Below are 16849 nucleotides of genomic sequence, written 5' to 3' on the forward strand. Positions count from 1 at the left end.
ATTTTAAGTAAAATTTGAAATAGAAAGAACAGAGATCTTATAGACATTTTAACTTGAATTAAGTTTTAAAAAGTGCTAATTTAAAAATCAAATCGACGCGTGTAGATTAACAAAGATTTTATACAATTAGAAAGACTGGTATTTTTAAATTTTAACAAGCAGTGTAACAGCTACGTGAGTGATACACACCTGATGATGGCCATTTAGGGCCGAAACATGTAGTGTGGAGGAGGAAAAGAAGTAAAAACTACAATAAAATTTGTTGCACTTAAGACGGTATTTATCCATATATATTGTGTGAGTGTAACAGGATGCTGAAATATAATATTATAAAAACTGGTGCCTAACTGGGCACCATCATATGCACATCATGATTCTAAAAGTTTGATAATGGTCTGGTATTATCATATGGCAATTTTGTGTGGCTCTATCTACTGTCTTCATAAAAATTCTGTGTCAGAAAGTGGACCAATCTCTGTCTATATTCAGGCAGAAAGAAAGGACACCTTAATCTTTCAAGACTGTCTGATAAAGGTATTCACTGCATGAACATAAAAACAACAATCACATAAATATCTATACACAGAAAGAAAATGTAAAAAAATTAGATGAACTGGAAAGATGTCACAATCATTCAGACAGAACATAACAAAAAGAAAAGGATACACAAACAATTGGCCCACATAATGTTCTTAGAACAAGCCATACATCAAGACAACATACACATTTCACATACAAAGGTATCAGTTATATAGAAAAGAAGTTGGTTATTTACATAATCAGCCACAACAGAAGACCTTGCAATGTGTGAATCAATGCCATGACCAGTTGCTGGTAAACCTCTTTCCTCAATCCTCAAATTGAGGACACTCATATACATGTCAGGGATGCAAGGATTTTTTTTTTTTTGCTGAAATGAATATATGTATAAAACTACTTGTAAAACCAAGTCTTATTATTATTATTATTATTATTTTCAGAGGGGGTGGGTTTCCCCATGCACCGCGACTAGTAGTCTATTGTATGTCCCCCTTTAATTTCTACTGTCGCCATACCCTACCGGTACTGGTGCTTGCTATCAGCCCCATTCTGCCAGTGAGGTTGGCCCTCTTCTGGCACTGGTACCCGATGCTTACCCATCTACTGGAGGCATTGGAAACTACTTGGGTGGGAAACTTGCCTAATTTTGCTCAAAGGTCTCCTAGAGACATGAGGATCTTTTACGTGCTGTAAATCTACAACACGGGACCCACAGCTTAAAGTCCCTCCTGGAGGACTTTATCCCTGAATTTTTCTGCCCTTAAAAAATCCACGACCTCCGCTGGGTTTGAACCCATGTACCTTGAGTCATGAGGTGGGAACCTTACCCCTAGACTATGGAGACTATGGAGGCCGCTTAAACCAAATCTTGATTCTAACCATATTTTTTAATGTACTATGGCGTTGCAAATTTTGTGTACTATATTATGTTCACTCTTTCCAATCTTGTTCCTATTGGTCCCATCTGTAGGGAAAGGGTACAAAGAGGTGAATTATGCTATGAAGAAACTTGTCTATATGGTACTTCAGGTTCTCACAGGTGTGTCATGATTATGGTCTTTGGGGATGTGATATGTAATTTGTCAGACTGGTACTTATGTTGTGGAGGAACCTTCTGCCTTAATCTTCAGTAAAATGGGGGTTGCAGATTCCTCCAAAACAATGTTACCCACCTAACTAACTACATGGTGTCACACCCCACAAGACCATAATCTTGACAGTCATCTCTGTGAGAATTTCAGCTCTCAGACAGGATTTAACAACCCAAACACATACAAACCTACACATTGCCAATACCTGAACAACCCAACACTTCACCTCTCAAGAGCCACACACTCATGCTGCATATCATCATATTGCTAAACACTTAGATAACCTACACTACAATTTGTTGATAAGAAATAATGCGTATATATTTGATCATTAGAAAGAAAAATCCTACAACTTCAAACTTCACACCTCTATATTACATCAGACAATGTAAAAAAATGAGCAACACACAATACAGTACGACACACCAGTTATCAAGAAAGTTCACATCAATAAACTTTAATATTTTATTAGTTTTAACTGATTATAAAAATATTGTGATAGACATTTTAAATCTTTTATTCACATATGTAAATTGTAAAATATCCTTTAATATCTGGTATCCCCCTGAAGATTTCATTTATGACTGAAACATGTCATATGATTTTAACTGTACGCATTTAATCAGCACAAGAAAAGGAACTAGATATACTTAGATGATAATAACATGTCTTATTTTAACATATAAATTATACTGGCAAGTTGATCCCTTCAAATTAAGTGAAATAAGCATTCAATAAATTGTGAAATGTGCAAAATTATACACCATTTTCCAGAAGACTCTGCACTAACACCTGATTAATATTATACACATTATACCCAATCACTTCAAAGCTTGGAAAATGTTGGAGGATTACTTTTGGTGGCTTGTGCTACAGCGGCATTCATGAAGTCCTCACTCTGAACCATGGTCATGTTCCAAAGTCGCTGAAATTAAATTAAAAAATAATCAGAAATGAATCTAAAAAAATAAACGAAGACTTCTCAGGTTATTAGCTAATTCAGTACTCAATAAAATTGATGCTTTGGAAGCTGTCATCATCAGGAATAGAAATAGGCTGTGTTATCAACAATGGGAGCCACATGAATTTGAAGTGTGAGAACAATGTTGAGTTTTGAAATTCTGTGAAGATAGGCCTTTGCACTTAGACCTCAGTGGTCCATTGTGCTTCCCCTTTTTAATTATTCCCTCAGCAACCCCACACTTCGGATGAAGCGCAGGATTTTGGACGTGGGGGCATCGACATAGTCACTTGGTTACATAAAGTACTGACCAAAGTGACATAGTCTTAAAGAAGTTAAAGCCTCACATTCACACAGGACATGTGTGGCTGTTTCATTTTCTATCTGACACCTCTCACAAGTGGGACTATCACTTAGTTCCAGTTTGAACAGGTGTCCTTTGAGGTGATAAGTGTCCTGTAAGTAGTCCTACCACCCATCGTAGCTGGTTCCTGTTGAGCTTCAACAGTTCCTTCGCTCTTTTATCAGAAGGTCCTCGTATGAGTCCCTTAGCTTGCCTGAGTCCAGTTAAGGATTCCCAGTATTTCTTATGTTTTATGTTAGTCCAGTCCCTGATTGCCTGTTTGGCAACTTCTAGAGAGATGCCACAGGCTGGTTCAGGTCCTATGAACGGATGTTCAGCTCCAATTTTATGATAGGCCTTTTATAAGCATGAAACTTTAAGTAACATAATTTTTCTAGGGAAAATGGGAATTAACAACACAGAAACCACCATCAATAAGGAGGTTGGTCTAGAAGAAACCACAGAGAAAACTAAGTGTATGCTGCTGTCTCGTCACCAGAATGCAGGGCAAAATCATGACATAAAGATAGGTAACAGATGTTTTGAAAATGTGGCACAGTTCAGATATTTTGGAATGACGGTAACAAATCAAAACCTGATTCAGGAGAAAATTATGAGGACATTGAATTCAAGTGATGTTTGCTACCAGTCAATCCAGAACCTTTTTGTCTTCTCATCTGTTGTCTAAAAACGTAAAAATTAGAATATACAAAAACTATAATTTTGCCTGTGGTTCTGTATGGATGTGAAATTTGGTTTTTAACATTAAGGGAGGAACACAGACTGAGGGTGTTTGAGAACAGGGTGCTGAGGAGAATATTTTGACTGAAGAGTGATGAAGTGACAGGAGGTTGGAGAAAATGCATAATGAGGAGCTTCGTAACTTGTAATCTTTGCAAAATATAATTTGAATGACCAAATCAAGGAGGATCAGATGGACGGGTCATGTAGCACGAATGGGGGCGAAGAGGAATGCAAATAGCATATTAGTGGGAAAGCCAGATGGAAAGAGACTACTGCATACACCAGGGTGTAGGTAGGTGGAAAATATTAAAATAGATCTTAGAGAGAGAGGATAAGTGGTATGCACTGGATTGATCTGGCTTAGGATAGGGACCAGTGGAGGGCTCTTCTTAAAACGGTAATGAACCTTTGGGTTCCATAAAATTCTGGGATGATCTTGAGTAGCTGCACAATTGTTTACAAAAATCGGCTTTGAATTTTTGCTGCATAATCTGATTGTCTAAGCTAATGCACAATCATTATTTTGTACAGGTGAAATTTAATTAGACTTGTTGCTATAAACACATCTTTATTTTTCAGGTTGATTGAACTCTCTTAACATCCCATGTCCTAATGCTGATTATAACTCATGGGCATGGTGAAAAACCAAACAGCTACAGAACAAACCTTCACTCATTGGTAGTTTATAGGTAATTTTAATACTACAAGTATGTCACATAGGATATCATTTGAATTAGGACACAGGCTGGAAATAAGCAGACTGCAGGTAACTGAATGGCATATGGCTACAACCTCACCAATCACACTGAAAAGATTTATCTGAAGTCACTGCAAGGCAGTTACCTGCATCAAGAAGAGTAATAGAAAATTCACCTTGATTTAAATGTTACTGTGTATCTATCTTGGTTATTATTATCACTGCTTTCTTATTTTATGTATCAAGTATATTCCTGCGACCATTTCCCCCCTAAAAAAAAGTAAAGCTATCCCTGTAACATGCCGTGAAGGCCAACTGGGTTGTGAGACGTTGAGGCTCCCACATTATCTAGACAATTGGCTCAAAGATGGCGGTAAGGTTCTTAGCCTTACGTGCCGGCCGCGCTTTACTCCCAGGGAAAATTATTTAATTAATTCCTGGTATCATTTCTGTTAGAGGCTGAGTCGACACCAGGGCCATAGTGCGGCTGGACGGATTAGGTCAATTGAAAAAAATTCAGTTACCTCATCGGGACTTGAACCTGTGACCTTCCGCCATTTCCCCCCTAATAATTTCTGAATCAATTAACACATTCACTCCCAGCAGCTCTGCTTCAGTCTAGCTATTTTTCACACACACACTGGCAGTTTGCAGTATTCTGCTGTAAAGAAATAATTAGCAATCCACAAATATCCAAGAAACTGATAAAGTAGCTATGTACACCAATTAGTATATGAGCTAAAAACTGTGTGCTCAAAGTGTGTTATCAAAGAAAAATATTCTTTTGTCTTGTTATGTTATACCTGACCTTGATCAGATATGTAGTTTGGATAAAACAACAGTAAATGACTACCTTCAACAGACTGGAATGACAGCATAAAGAGATCTGCATCAGAGCTGTATGGAAATCTGTACGTCTTCCTTCAATATTTCAATCTTGAACTGACTGACTGACTGACTTTCATGAAATTTGATATGAATGTTATGCAAATGAAAATCACATCAGCCTCATATATATATATATATAAATGTAAATGTTTGTTTGTTCAGGATCCTAAATCTCCGAAAGTTCTCCACCGACTGCTTCGAAATTTTGACACAACGTTGCATTCGAATGCGCGCGTTTTTATATACCTGTTATATAGATGTCACATCTGTGACAGGTAAAAACATGCTTCTTTTGAAAAACAGAATTGGAATTTGGAATTCAGAAGTCATCCCTATGGAAACGCTAGAACAGACCGTTGCATAGTAAGTAACAATAGCGATACTGTATCGAATCTCCACAGTTACAACGAATACACGGAGCGTTCCCACAGAGACAACGCAATAACAATGGGTCGTTGCGTAGGAATCACGGAATCAACAAAGCAGCGTTTCCGCGGTTATGACAAAGGCCCATTTGCATAGCAGCGGCCTAGGGTATAAAAGGGGGTTGAATTCATTCGCTCAGTCAGTCTTCAAATAGCTGCCGCTGAAGGTTGGAACCTAGATGCCAAGAGATACAGAAGTATTTGCCAAGAGATTGTGTAACCAGTAACTCTAATACTGCAGATGGTGATAATTGTAAAGTGTGCAAGTGAATTACAATAAAGATTCGCTATAATTAATACGGCGTAAAGTTATTTGTAGTGTGACATACCCAAATACGCTACATGCATTACTGACGTGTGCAACACGTCACATCCACATCAAATTCGTTCATTGTTTGCAATCATACTGACCGCCTGCTCTCCTTCATCTCCAAGAGAGTTATGGGAGAAATATAAATTACACATGGCTGAAGATATTTTCCGTCGAATACGCAAGGAAAATTCCAATATGAACACGGATTTCACAGCAGAAATCTGCAACGAAGCATTGATAAAGATTGAAGATTTGTGCTTAGAAATCGCAAACAAAGTTCTCAATCAATTGGGAATGCCATCACCAAACTGATCTGCTGCTGCTTCGTTCAATGTAGAATTGCGTCGTGAACAAAATTACAACACGGGTGATATTTTTTTCATATGTGCAATCAAATATTCCTAAGCTAACGCTTGAGCAAAAAGGCATTTATGATCAAATAATGCAAACTGTCAATAACGGGATTGCAGAATTCTTCTTCTTAGATGCACCAGGAGGAACTGGTAAAACGTTCCTAATTAGATTGATTCTGGCAGCAATTCGATCCCAAAATGACATAGCCTTAGCTCTTGTGTCGTCCGGAATAGCTGCAACATTGCTACCAGGTGGAAGAACTGCTCATTCTGCTTTGAAATTGCCACCGAACATAAGAATTGACGCATCACCCGATTTTCTCCACCAAGTGTGCTTCTTGGATGAGGTGACTTTCCAGGTCAATGGAGTTGTAAACAGGTACAACTGCAGGTTTTGGGGCAGTTAGAATCTACGTGTCACATGTGAGTTGGAGAGAGGCAGCCCGAAAGTGAAAGTGTGGGAACACAGACTGAGGGTGTTTGAGAACAGGGTGTTGGGGAGAATATTTGGACCGGAGAGATGAAGTGACAGGAGGTTGAAGAAAATTGTATAATGAGGAGCTTCATAATTTGTACTCTATGCCAAGTATAATTAGAATATCAAGTCATAGAGGATGAGATGGGAAAGGCATGTAGGACGAATAGGGAGAAGAGGAATGCATATAGGATATTGGTGGGAAAGCCAGAAGGAAAGAGACCACTAGGGAGACCAAGACATAGGTGGGTGGGTAATATTAAAATGGATCTTAGATAGGATGGGATGGTATCGATTGGACTGATATGTGGATAGGGACCAGTGAAGGGCTCTTGTGAACATGGTAACGAATGTTTGGGTTTCATAAATCGCTGGAAAGTCCTTGAGTAGCTACACAATTGGTGGCTTCTCAGGAAGGGCTCAGCTCCATGGAGTTGGTTTAGTCAATTTCCATGTAATTGTATTATATGTAGGGCAGTCAAAAAGTTCCTGGAATTCCCCTGCAGACAGAGAATGAGCGAAAAGATAGCACACAAACTGTTGTGGTGGGAAGCTCAGCATGTCTGCTCACAGGTACAACAGGTTTGGACAGGTTTCAGTGTGCAGTGTCGTAACTGTTCTGTTTAAATTAGACATGAGTGTTGGTCATTTGGCACAATGTTGCAGTTTGAACGTGAGAACATCAAGTTCATGTGCAAATTTGGAAAATCTGCTTCAGAGACCTTATCGGCCCTGCAGCAAGTTTATGGTGATACTGCACTAAAGAAATCCGCAGTTTACGGCTGGTTTTCCCAAGAGACATTAGAGGATGACCAGCGCAGCGGGAGATGTTCGACATCCAGAACCGAAGAAATGATTGGAAGAGTGCAACAGCTGATTCGATGTGATTGAAGAATGACCATCATGAAGTTGGTACTGTTACTGGCCAGTTCTACATGCAAGTTTTGCAGAGGATGCACGATGCGGTTCAGAGGAAGCAGCACGACAGGTGACAGGGACAGTGGTTTTTGCATCACAATAACACAACGAGCCACATAGTGCTTGTTGTGCAGCAATTCCTCGCCAAAAAAAAACATTCCTGTCATCACTCAACCATCATACTCTCTGGATCTCGCTCCGAGTGACTTTTGGCTGTTCCCTACGCTGAAAAAGGGTCTCAAGGGGACAAATTTCGCAACCATGGAGGACATCAAATCGAATGTGATGGCTGAGCTCCAGAAGATTCCAAAAGAAGCCTTCCACCACAGCTTCCAACAATGGCAAGATTGATGGAGCAAATGTGTGCATACGCAAGGGTCCTACTTTGAAGGTGATTAAGTAAGCGTTGCCGTATGTCCTACCATTAGAGTGCTATACCACCATTCCGGGAGCTTTTTGACTGCCACTTGTACGTATCTTAACCACAAGTAATGTGTATCCAGTGAGGGACTTCACATTTTTCAGTTCAGTTAAGCCTATTGTCTTGACAGCGTTCTGTATCTTATACTTTGGCTGATAAATAAAATATGAAATTACAATATCCATACATAAATTCAAAACTGTCAGAAAGACTTACTCTACTTACTCTACTTACTCCTATAGTAACTACTTACTCTGAACAAATTTATTTTTTCAATATCTGTATAGATTCTGGAATGAAAAATTCTACACTACAATTAATATTTTTGGAGTATGTTGAGGGGTACTAGTAGTAAACTGGTTTTCAGTGCAGGGACATTATATGTGGAGCAACTGCTCTTCCACATTCATACAGTACAGTTTCCTCACTGCACACAACACATTCATAACATTCCAAGATTTCAAGATACTTACACATTGTTACATTAACATAATAAGTTCAAGAATGAAGATGAGAATGATGATTTACACAGTACATAAATATAATTGGTTCTTCAAAATTTTACATATTTGCTACAAGCCAGAAGGTCGCGGGTTAGAGTCCTGACGAGGTCATTGGAGTTTTTTCAATTTACCTAATCATTCCGGCGCACTATGGCCCTGGGGTCGACTCAGCCTCTAACAGAAATGAGTACCAGCAATTAATTAAATAATTTTCCTGGGGAGTAAAGGGCAGCCAGCGCGTAAGGCTGATGACCTTACCGCCATCTCTGAGCCAATTGTCTAGATAATGTGGGACCTTCATCTCACAACCCTATGGGCCTTCACGGCCTGTTACAGGGATAGCTTTACTTTTTACTTACTTTTATTTGCTTATAAAAATAACCTACACAAAGTTATCACATTTTGGAAGCAGATGAAGGGGAAGAGGAGCACATTCTTTTCATTATTCATATGGAATACTATTCACTGCTTATATTTTAGTGGATCCTCATTTTGTAAAGCCAAATTTAAAGCAATATTAAGAGTACTATCTTCTGGGGTGTGATGCCGTGTAGTCCAGTAGAAGTGTACCGATGTTCTGGAAAAATGTACTGCCCTAGGGTCAAAGAATAAGCCAAGCAAGCAATCAGCAAGCAGAAGTGAACTTCTATTGCATTACATGGTGTCACTTCCCAGAAGACAGTATTTGTCAGCCTCAGATCCAACAGATCCATAGCGCAACACATCACAATATATTACTACTACTAATATTGCTGCAGTGATTAAAGCAAGAAAGATAAAATGAGTGGTCCAAGTGGCATGCAAGGGGGACACGAGAAATAACTACATGACCTTGACTGAAACACCACTGGGGAGATCTACACATGGGAGATTATTATTAAAATAAAACACAGATAAATAGGATGTTAAGGAGTGTACTAGATTCAAAGTCCTTTAACACACTTATGTGAACTTTTGGGTTCCATAAATGCTGGGAATTTCTTGATAAACTTTCCAAGGAGTGAGTTATTGCTTTATGTACTTACTATATGATCAAGACCTTCTTGAACACTGTGGTCTCTTGAGTATAAAATACTCCTTTTTGCTACCTGGACAGCAACTGGACTTTTGGCTGCGATATCAGTAGCCACTTCTATTGCTCCTTTCAGCATACTAAAACGAAATAATGTATGTACATCTGTGAAGTGTTTCTCAACCTTGGTCCACGGGTAAATGTATGCCAGTTCATCAATTCCTACCTATATTATAAGCCTACTGTATTATATTTATTTTACCACAGCTGAAAAAAAAATACAATTTATTGTTAGTTACTTTAATTTGTATTCTTCTAGACAATAAACAGTTTTTATTGTAAATTACTAATTTTCTTCCAAGTTCCTTCTGTGGCTTTTAATGATGTGCCTAGTTCAGTGGTGAAAATGATTCCTGAGGCTGGTCTCTGCAACCTCAGATATGGGAAGTCATGTTATTAACTCCAGATCCTTGGAGGATAAATACTTATGGCACCTTAACTTACAACCACTTGCACATTACATTTGTTTGCAAATAGCTGATACAGGTAACTGTAGTGTATTTCCAATTTTGATAGAATAAAAGGACATTATTTTCATACTACACTTAAACATGTTTAACATTTATTGACCTAAAGGGAATTCTGTTTCCCAGTATGTGCACTTCTAACCAGCTGAATGGGATCATTTTAAAAACTTGTTATATGTGCAAGAACAGAAGCCTCATTCACTGTGTATGTCTAAGTAAGCTGTCACAGATTTATCTGTACTTGAAATGTCCGCGTCTAAGACATGTTTGTAAGATTTTTCTGATGGGTTGCAAAGGTATCAAAATATTTACAGTTACCTCCAAATGCTATTTTTTCTTTTTTCTAGCATGGAAATATCAAAAGGACACACAAATATCTACAGACACCTCAAAATGCCTTTGCTGATCTCATCACTCCTTTCATACAATCCGTATCTCCTTAGTCCCATTATTTTATGAAGATGCTATCATTAAAAAAAATTAGTACAATAATTCTTCAGAAATACAGTTTAGTGTGGTATAGCCTGAAGCAAGAATTAACACATAACACAACATTTCATTTCATTTCAGACACTTCAACTCTGTTCTTGTTTCTTTGTTTTTCACTGAACACACATAACACCAACTCTGTTTTCATCCCAAAGGCCAATGATTACTGCGCTGCCTGTCACACTGAGTCAGTTGACTCGGGGAAGGGGGACATCTTCCCCATTGGATAGTCTCAGGATGAGGCAACCTTTCTGTCTTACATAACATCCCGGACCAATGCAAACCTGAAATTTTGGTATAATAATTTTGAACCACAAGAGGTGAGGATGTTACTACCATTCAGAAAGATCCAGAAGATGACAAAATAGCTTTTCCATCCATTTCCAAGTTCACCTCTAGTAATGGAGTGTTTGTCATGTGGTCACTTTTATCTGCATACCCTATCCATGTCATAGTGTTGTCTTTGCCTGGTTTCAGAGTGTTTCTAAGTTCATCACAGAAATTACCCTCATGCATATTCATTAACATGTTTATATTTAATTTGCATTTCACTACTCTGGGAATCAGGTCACCTTTCACCCTACTCTTTATGTCACCTCATTTCAATTTTACTTCTTTCCAGAATTCCCAAGCATTCATTTTCAGTTTGTTCTGACAGTACCAGAAAAATTTATGGTCTCAATGTGTAAATCATGCAATATATCACGAAATGGGAGGAAATTGTCCATGTACAGTCTAGGATCTACATTTTCAATCCTTGAAAATCCTGTCACAGCCACATTTGCAGCTGCCACTATAGAAATCATATGTTTCTTGCCTTTGGCTAAATACACAGTGTATGTGCATTCCTGAGAACAACCATTGCTGTTGCACACCATAGCAAGAGCTTTTTCTATACAACAGAATCTACTTCACAAGATTTCACAAGTTAGGGCTCTCTCACACTACGAGACATGAAGAGTACTACCTTCTGGGACATAATGCTGTCTAGTGTACGCTATACAGTACTCTTCGTAGTCACTAGTGTGAAAACCTAAAATCCAACTACAACACATACTGCAATATAACACTGAAAAAGTTAACAAAATTTGCCCCACAAATTGCACATAACATTAGCTCAAAGAGTACTGCAGTATATATTGTTGGTGTATGTGGATAGACATCAAACTATTTAAATGTGTTTATAAACAAGAATAAAGCATAAATGGGCAGATGTACTGAAGACCACAGAACCTGACACCAAATGGGAAATGATACTTAACAGAAACTGCTATTACCTGTCCTTGCCATCATACACTTTACTGACAAAACCACATTCCTTGGCTTCAGAAGCCATCATTTTTCTGGCCGTAAAAACCAGCTCTCGAACTAGACTTTCACTGCCAATCACGCGAGGTAACCTCTGCAAGGTTCCCACATCTGCTGCTAATCCTGTGTAGAAACACAATTATACAACACACAGTACTGTGATCTTCCAAGGAAAGAAATAAATCAACAACAATCTTTTGAATAAATGTAACAAATTATTTTATCAACTATTCACCACAATTTTTTATTTGTTTCATTCTGGTCCGTCACACTAACAATTATAAATACAAACCACTCTGTCCAATGTGATATATAAGTTTTTACTACGTTAAAACTTATCTCCCTTACATGCTTCGGTCCTTACGGGCCATCTTCAGAGGGAACATCATTACGAACTGGAAACTACCGTCACAATAGGTGTTTTGATTTAAAATATATACACTTATATCCTACAATGCACAGTACGCATAAAGTCGAACGTTTCACAATCACAGCAGCTTCCTGGTATTGTAAAGTTTTTAAAAGTTTCTAGATGTTAATTTAAAAAACCATTATTTTCACTAGTTAAAATTTTTTAAACCACGAAGGTCCGTGTCCATACTCCTATCATCGTCCTTGTATGGGGCAGATTTTGTGCCGCCTGCCTATCTTGATGAGGAGGTTCTTGATGTCGTCCAGGGTTTGCTCGTGGCCTGCTGTATTGTTTTCACACAGCAAGCCACAAGCAAACCCTGGACAACATCTAGAAACTTTTAAAAACTTTACAATACCAGGAAGCTGCTGTGATTGTGAAATGTTCGACTTTATGCGTACTGTGCATTGTAGGATATAAGTGTATATATTTTAAATCAAAACACCTATTGTGACGGTAGTTTCCAGTTCGTAATGATGTTCCCTCTGAAGATGGTCAATAATGACCGAAACATGTAAGGGAGATAAGTTTTCATGTAGTAAAAACTTTTATGTCACATTGGACAGAGTGGTTTGTATTTACTCACCACAATATTTCCTTACTATATAATATGGCAGGTACATTTCAGTTATAGCCAGTGCCCATCCCATCACACAGTTTACATGTCAATCACACAGTGAACTCCTGATTACGAGTATCTGCAATAATAAACATTAGAAGTAAGGTGGATAATTAAAAGTAATGGATAATCCCAAACTCTGAAAATACTCACTATGCATGTTACATTTAGCCAGAAAAAAATCACTCAATTATTACTAACTTGTTCACTGAACAATGTGATAATTATCTTTTCAACAGATGATAGCATCCCTTGTTCAGTGGCATCAAGCCTGGGAAAGCTGTTAAATAATAAAATAGTAAGTAATAACATGCTCAGAAGATGTATAGTCTACTGCAAATCAACAGAAGTACCAGTGATACATATTACTTAAGCAGCTGCATAAGGCAACATTCAAACATTACATGAAGCTATAATTAAGAGCTACAAAGTTCTAAAGGGCCACATGGATAACTGGTCTACTGTACTTCAAAATTCCACCAGCAGGTATTCATCTAAAAAACTTGAATATCAACTTGCAGAACATTATTTTTCCTATTGCATCTTTTACAGCACTGAACTATATTGCCACAGATACCATTTTCTGTTATCATAATCTGCCAAAAGTTCCACTTCTACAACTCTATACACCTTCTCCACTGCTGAATGTGCAACAATTGGAAGTGTGTGACAATATTTACCATGTTAGCCCAACTAAAGTATCAGATGAAGTTTCCTTGAAGATAATTTTCTTACAAAAATGGGACTCATCTCCTATTTGCAAATGAAAAAATGCATTTCAGTGATTTCCAGGAAAATATATGTATGATACAGTGCGTTCAGTTAAGGATGAAACTTTGCAACACCGCTGACCAGGCCCAACATTCCTCACAGATTGCTGCTGTAACTGCTGATGGCAGAATGAGTCATTAGCGCTGATAAACACGCGCTAGTACAGTTACAGCAACAATCTGTGAGGAATATTGGGCCTGGTCAATGGTGATGCGAAGTTTCCTCCTTGACTGAACGCCCTGTAGAATTAGCATATATGGACACCCATGTATCCAGAGTAATGTATAAACATCAGAATATTTCAGAGGCAATAATCATTTGATTTCCATTGCAAATAATGTCACAGTCAAATCACTTATTCAGTTTTATATATTTTGAGTCACAGCCCTGCTTTTGATGTTTACTTCATAGAGATGTGAATCCACATGTCCATGTGTCTTTGGTATCACTCAACAAACCAAAATGAAACCTGAAGTACTTCACACACACACACACACATATGCATGCACGCACGCACACAGAGGTTTAGAGTTGCTTGAGAATAGGGCCCATGTTATGTACAAAACAAAATGACAGCTTGGGTGTGCCTGAACAAAGCAAAATGATGCCTTTGAACTTTAAAAAAATGATAAATTTGGAGTGCCTTAAAGTAGAGAAAAGCAATAAAATAACTGACACAGACTGCTCTTGACTCACCCCTTCTTGTATTAAGGCAACTGGTCAGAGTCCCATGAGAATTGAGGGATCGGTATTGGACTGAGAACCTTGAGTAAGAAAGCTCAGAAAGAACCAGTAGTTCCTGCATTCCTAGCACATGGGTGCCTAAGGATAACTTGGAACTGGGGTTTTGATCCTATCTTGAATTCAAGTCCCTCACATTCCTGGGGGACTAAGGTAATGACTTAGGAAGATTAACCATAATATCTGAATAAAACCTATTGTTTAAACCCTAGTTAAGGCACAAAATAAACCATGTGCCAACATGAGCACTAGGAAACATACAAGTTTCATAGAAACATTTTCATGTCTGTATTTCTCTCTTTCTTTTAGAATATACAAAACTATAATTTTGCCTGTGGTTCTGTATGGGTGTGAAACTTGGTCTCTGACATTAAGGGAGGAACATAAACTGAGGGTGTTTGAGAATATTTGAACCGATCAGAGATGAAGTGACAGGAGGTTGAAGAAAAATGCATAATGAGGACCTTAATAATTTGTATTCTTTCCAAATATAATTAGAATGATCAAGTCAAGGAAGATGAGGTGCGCAGGGCATGTAGCACGAATGGGGGAGACGAATGCATTTAGGATATTGGTGGGAAAGTCAGAAGGAAAGAGACCACTGGAAAGACCACGGTGTAGGTGGGTGAACAATATTAAAATGGATTTTAGGGAGACAGGATGGGATGGTATGGATTGGATTGGTCTGGTTCAGGATAGGGACCAGTGGAGGGCTCTTGTGAACATGGTAATGAACCTTCGGGTTCCATAAAATGCTGGAAAAGTCTTGAGTAGCTGCAGAATTGGCGGCTCCTCAAGAGGGGCTCAGCTCCATGAGTAAGTAAGTAAGTCTTTCTTTCAGTAAAGAAACTTTCATATCAGGAAGTGTGGGTGCCTAGAACAAGGCAGCATCACAGAGTGCACACTGTGACTGAACAGAACTGAAGGGCCTGCACAGTCCACATCACAATGCTCTGTCATGAACATGGATCAGAGCCAAGTTTGTACTCAATACTGAACTGCATTCTTCTACCTGAAACCAAAGTTTTAAATATAACTGTTCATTTTAAGAACTAAGCAGTCTTCTGGGATTTGGCACCGTGTATATGTGGTGTTAACCGACGTTTCGGAGGAACGTATCGCCCCCATCTTCAGGGTAGAAGAAAAAGTATAAGAATTCTGCAAGCGACAACACCGTGAGAAACGGTAATACCGTTCTAGCCATCACTCAAGCCAGGCTGGTTCCTTCGCCTCGAAGAAAACGCTGAGATGGNTATATCAACCTCTTTAACCTGGAACCATGCATCATTAGTGCAATATCTTATATCAGCTGCTGTGATTAAGTCCACTGCACCTCCAATACATGCATTATGAACTGCACTTATTACTGGCTTGGGGCACTGAAAGAAGGATGAAATGAAATACCTGTTTAATCAATTTCTTACTGGAAAATTCATTTACTGAGAACATTTCCCACTAAGGAGCAATAATAGAAACATAACAAAACCTCCAAATATTTGACTAGAATTTGTTGACCAGCACAAATTAAACTGTAGGCCAGCAACGGTCCATGGAATACCAGTTGAAAAACACCACTGTTAACCCCGGCATTGCATCTCCTAGTTTGGACAGAAATTGAATATAGGAGGTTTAGGTTGAAACTTGTTAGGATTATTTTATTCTGGTCCACACTGAATAATCAAAATCATACTTCACACACAACAATAAAATATTCTTACATTTCTTTAAAATTTATTGCCTAAAGTGAAACCCTCTGTCTGAGGTATGTATTTCTACAAAGAGAAATGGGAATCTGCCATCCTGTCATGACACAATTTTGTTGTTTTTTTAAATTCACAACAGCAAATATTTGTGTAGGCATCAGATAATTCAGTATATTTATTTATAAAAGAATCATTCACTTCTAGGGGTGATTTAGCTTCCTTATACTCACATGAAGACTGCAAAAATTTTGGAAAACTTACAGTTTCTTAAAGCAGCAATCCTTACTTTGTTGTTCCAAGTGTCAAAATGAGACAAATACTTAATGACACTTCTGAACTCCTCAGCTAATGTCATCAACTCTTTAACAAAACCTATACACCCCTAACCCTCGGTACTTCAATGTATTTTTATTTTAAAAAATCCAATGAAATGATGATAATCACTGTGTGTCTAATATATATCTCTACACATTAAAAAGAAAGTTATAAATTTGTTTATATTTGAATTGTCCACTTCTAAGGGCTAATTACGTCTCCTGATATATCTCTGACTTGCAAAAGATTTGGAAAATTTATAGTTTTCTCCAGGGCGCCA

General features: G+C 38.1%; 2 protein-coding genes across 3 annotated transcripts in view; one reads left to right on the plus strand and one right to left on the minus strand.

Annotated features, from left to right (window-relative positions):
- LOC111871754 (dynein regulatory complex protein 8) overlaps positions 1-4657 on the plus strand; it is a 21541-nt gene extending 16884 nt beyond the window's left edge. The window contains exon 5 of the mRNA XM_033754429.1: positions 4259-4657. Coding sequence (XP_033610320.1) covers positions 4259-4267 — 9 coding nt within the window. The 3' untranslated portion in view covers positions 4268-4657. The remainder of the gene's footprint in view (positions 1-4258) is intronic.
- The window catches only part of LOC111871702 (delta(3,5)-Delta(2,4)-dienoyl-CoA isomerase, mitochondrial), a 28974-nt gene continuing 14109 nt past the window's right edge, over positions 1985-16849 (minus strand). The window contains exons 6-9 of one of the 2 annotated variants that reach the window (XM_023864980.2): positions 15808-15930; positions 11978-12135; positions 9698-9824; positions 1985-2556 (exon numbers count right to left, since the gene is read on the minus strand). In XM_023864980.2, coding sequence (XP_023720748.1) covers positions 2458-2556; positions 9698-9824; positions 11978-12135; positions 15808-15930 — 507 coding nt within the window. In that variant the 3' untranslated portion in view covers positions 1985-2457. Of the gene's footprint in view, positions 2557-9697; positions 9825-11977; positions 12136-15804; positions 15931-16849 lie in introns of both variants that reach the window. The other variant, XM_023864971.2, reaches the window with a different exon arrangement.

This window comes from Cryptotermes secundus, unplaced genomic scaffold (genome assembly GCF_002891405.2).
Source record: "Cryptotermes secundus unplaced genomic scaffold, Csec_1.0 scaffold428, whole genome shotgun sequence".
Taxonomy (NCBI): Eukaryota; Metazoa; Arthropoda; class Insecta; order Blattodea; family Kalotermitidae; genus Cryptotermes; species Cryptotermes secundus.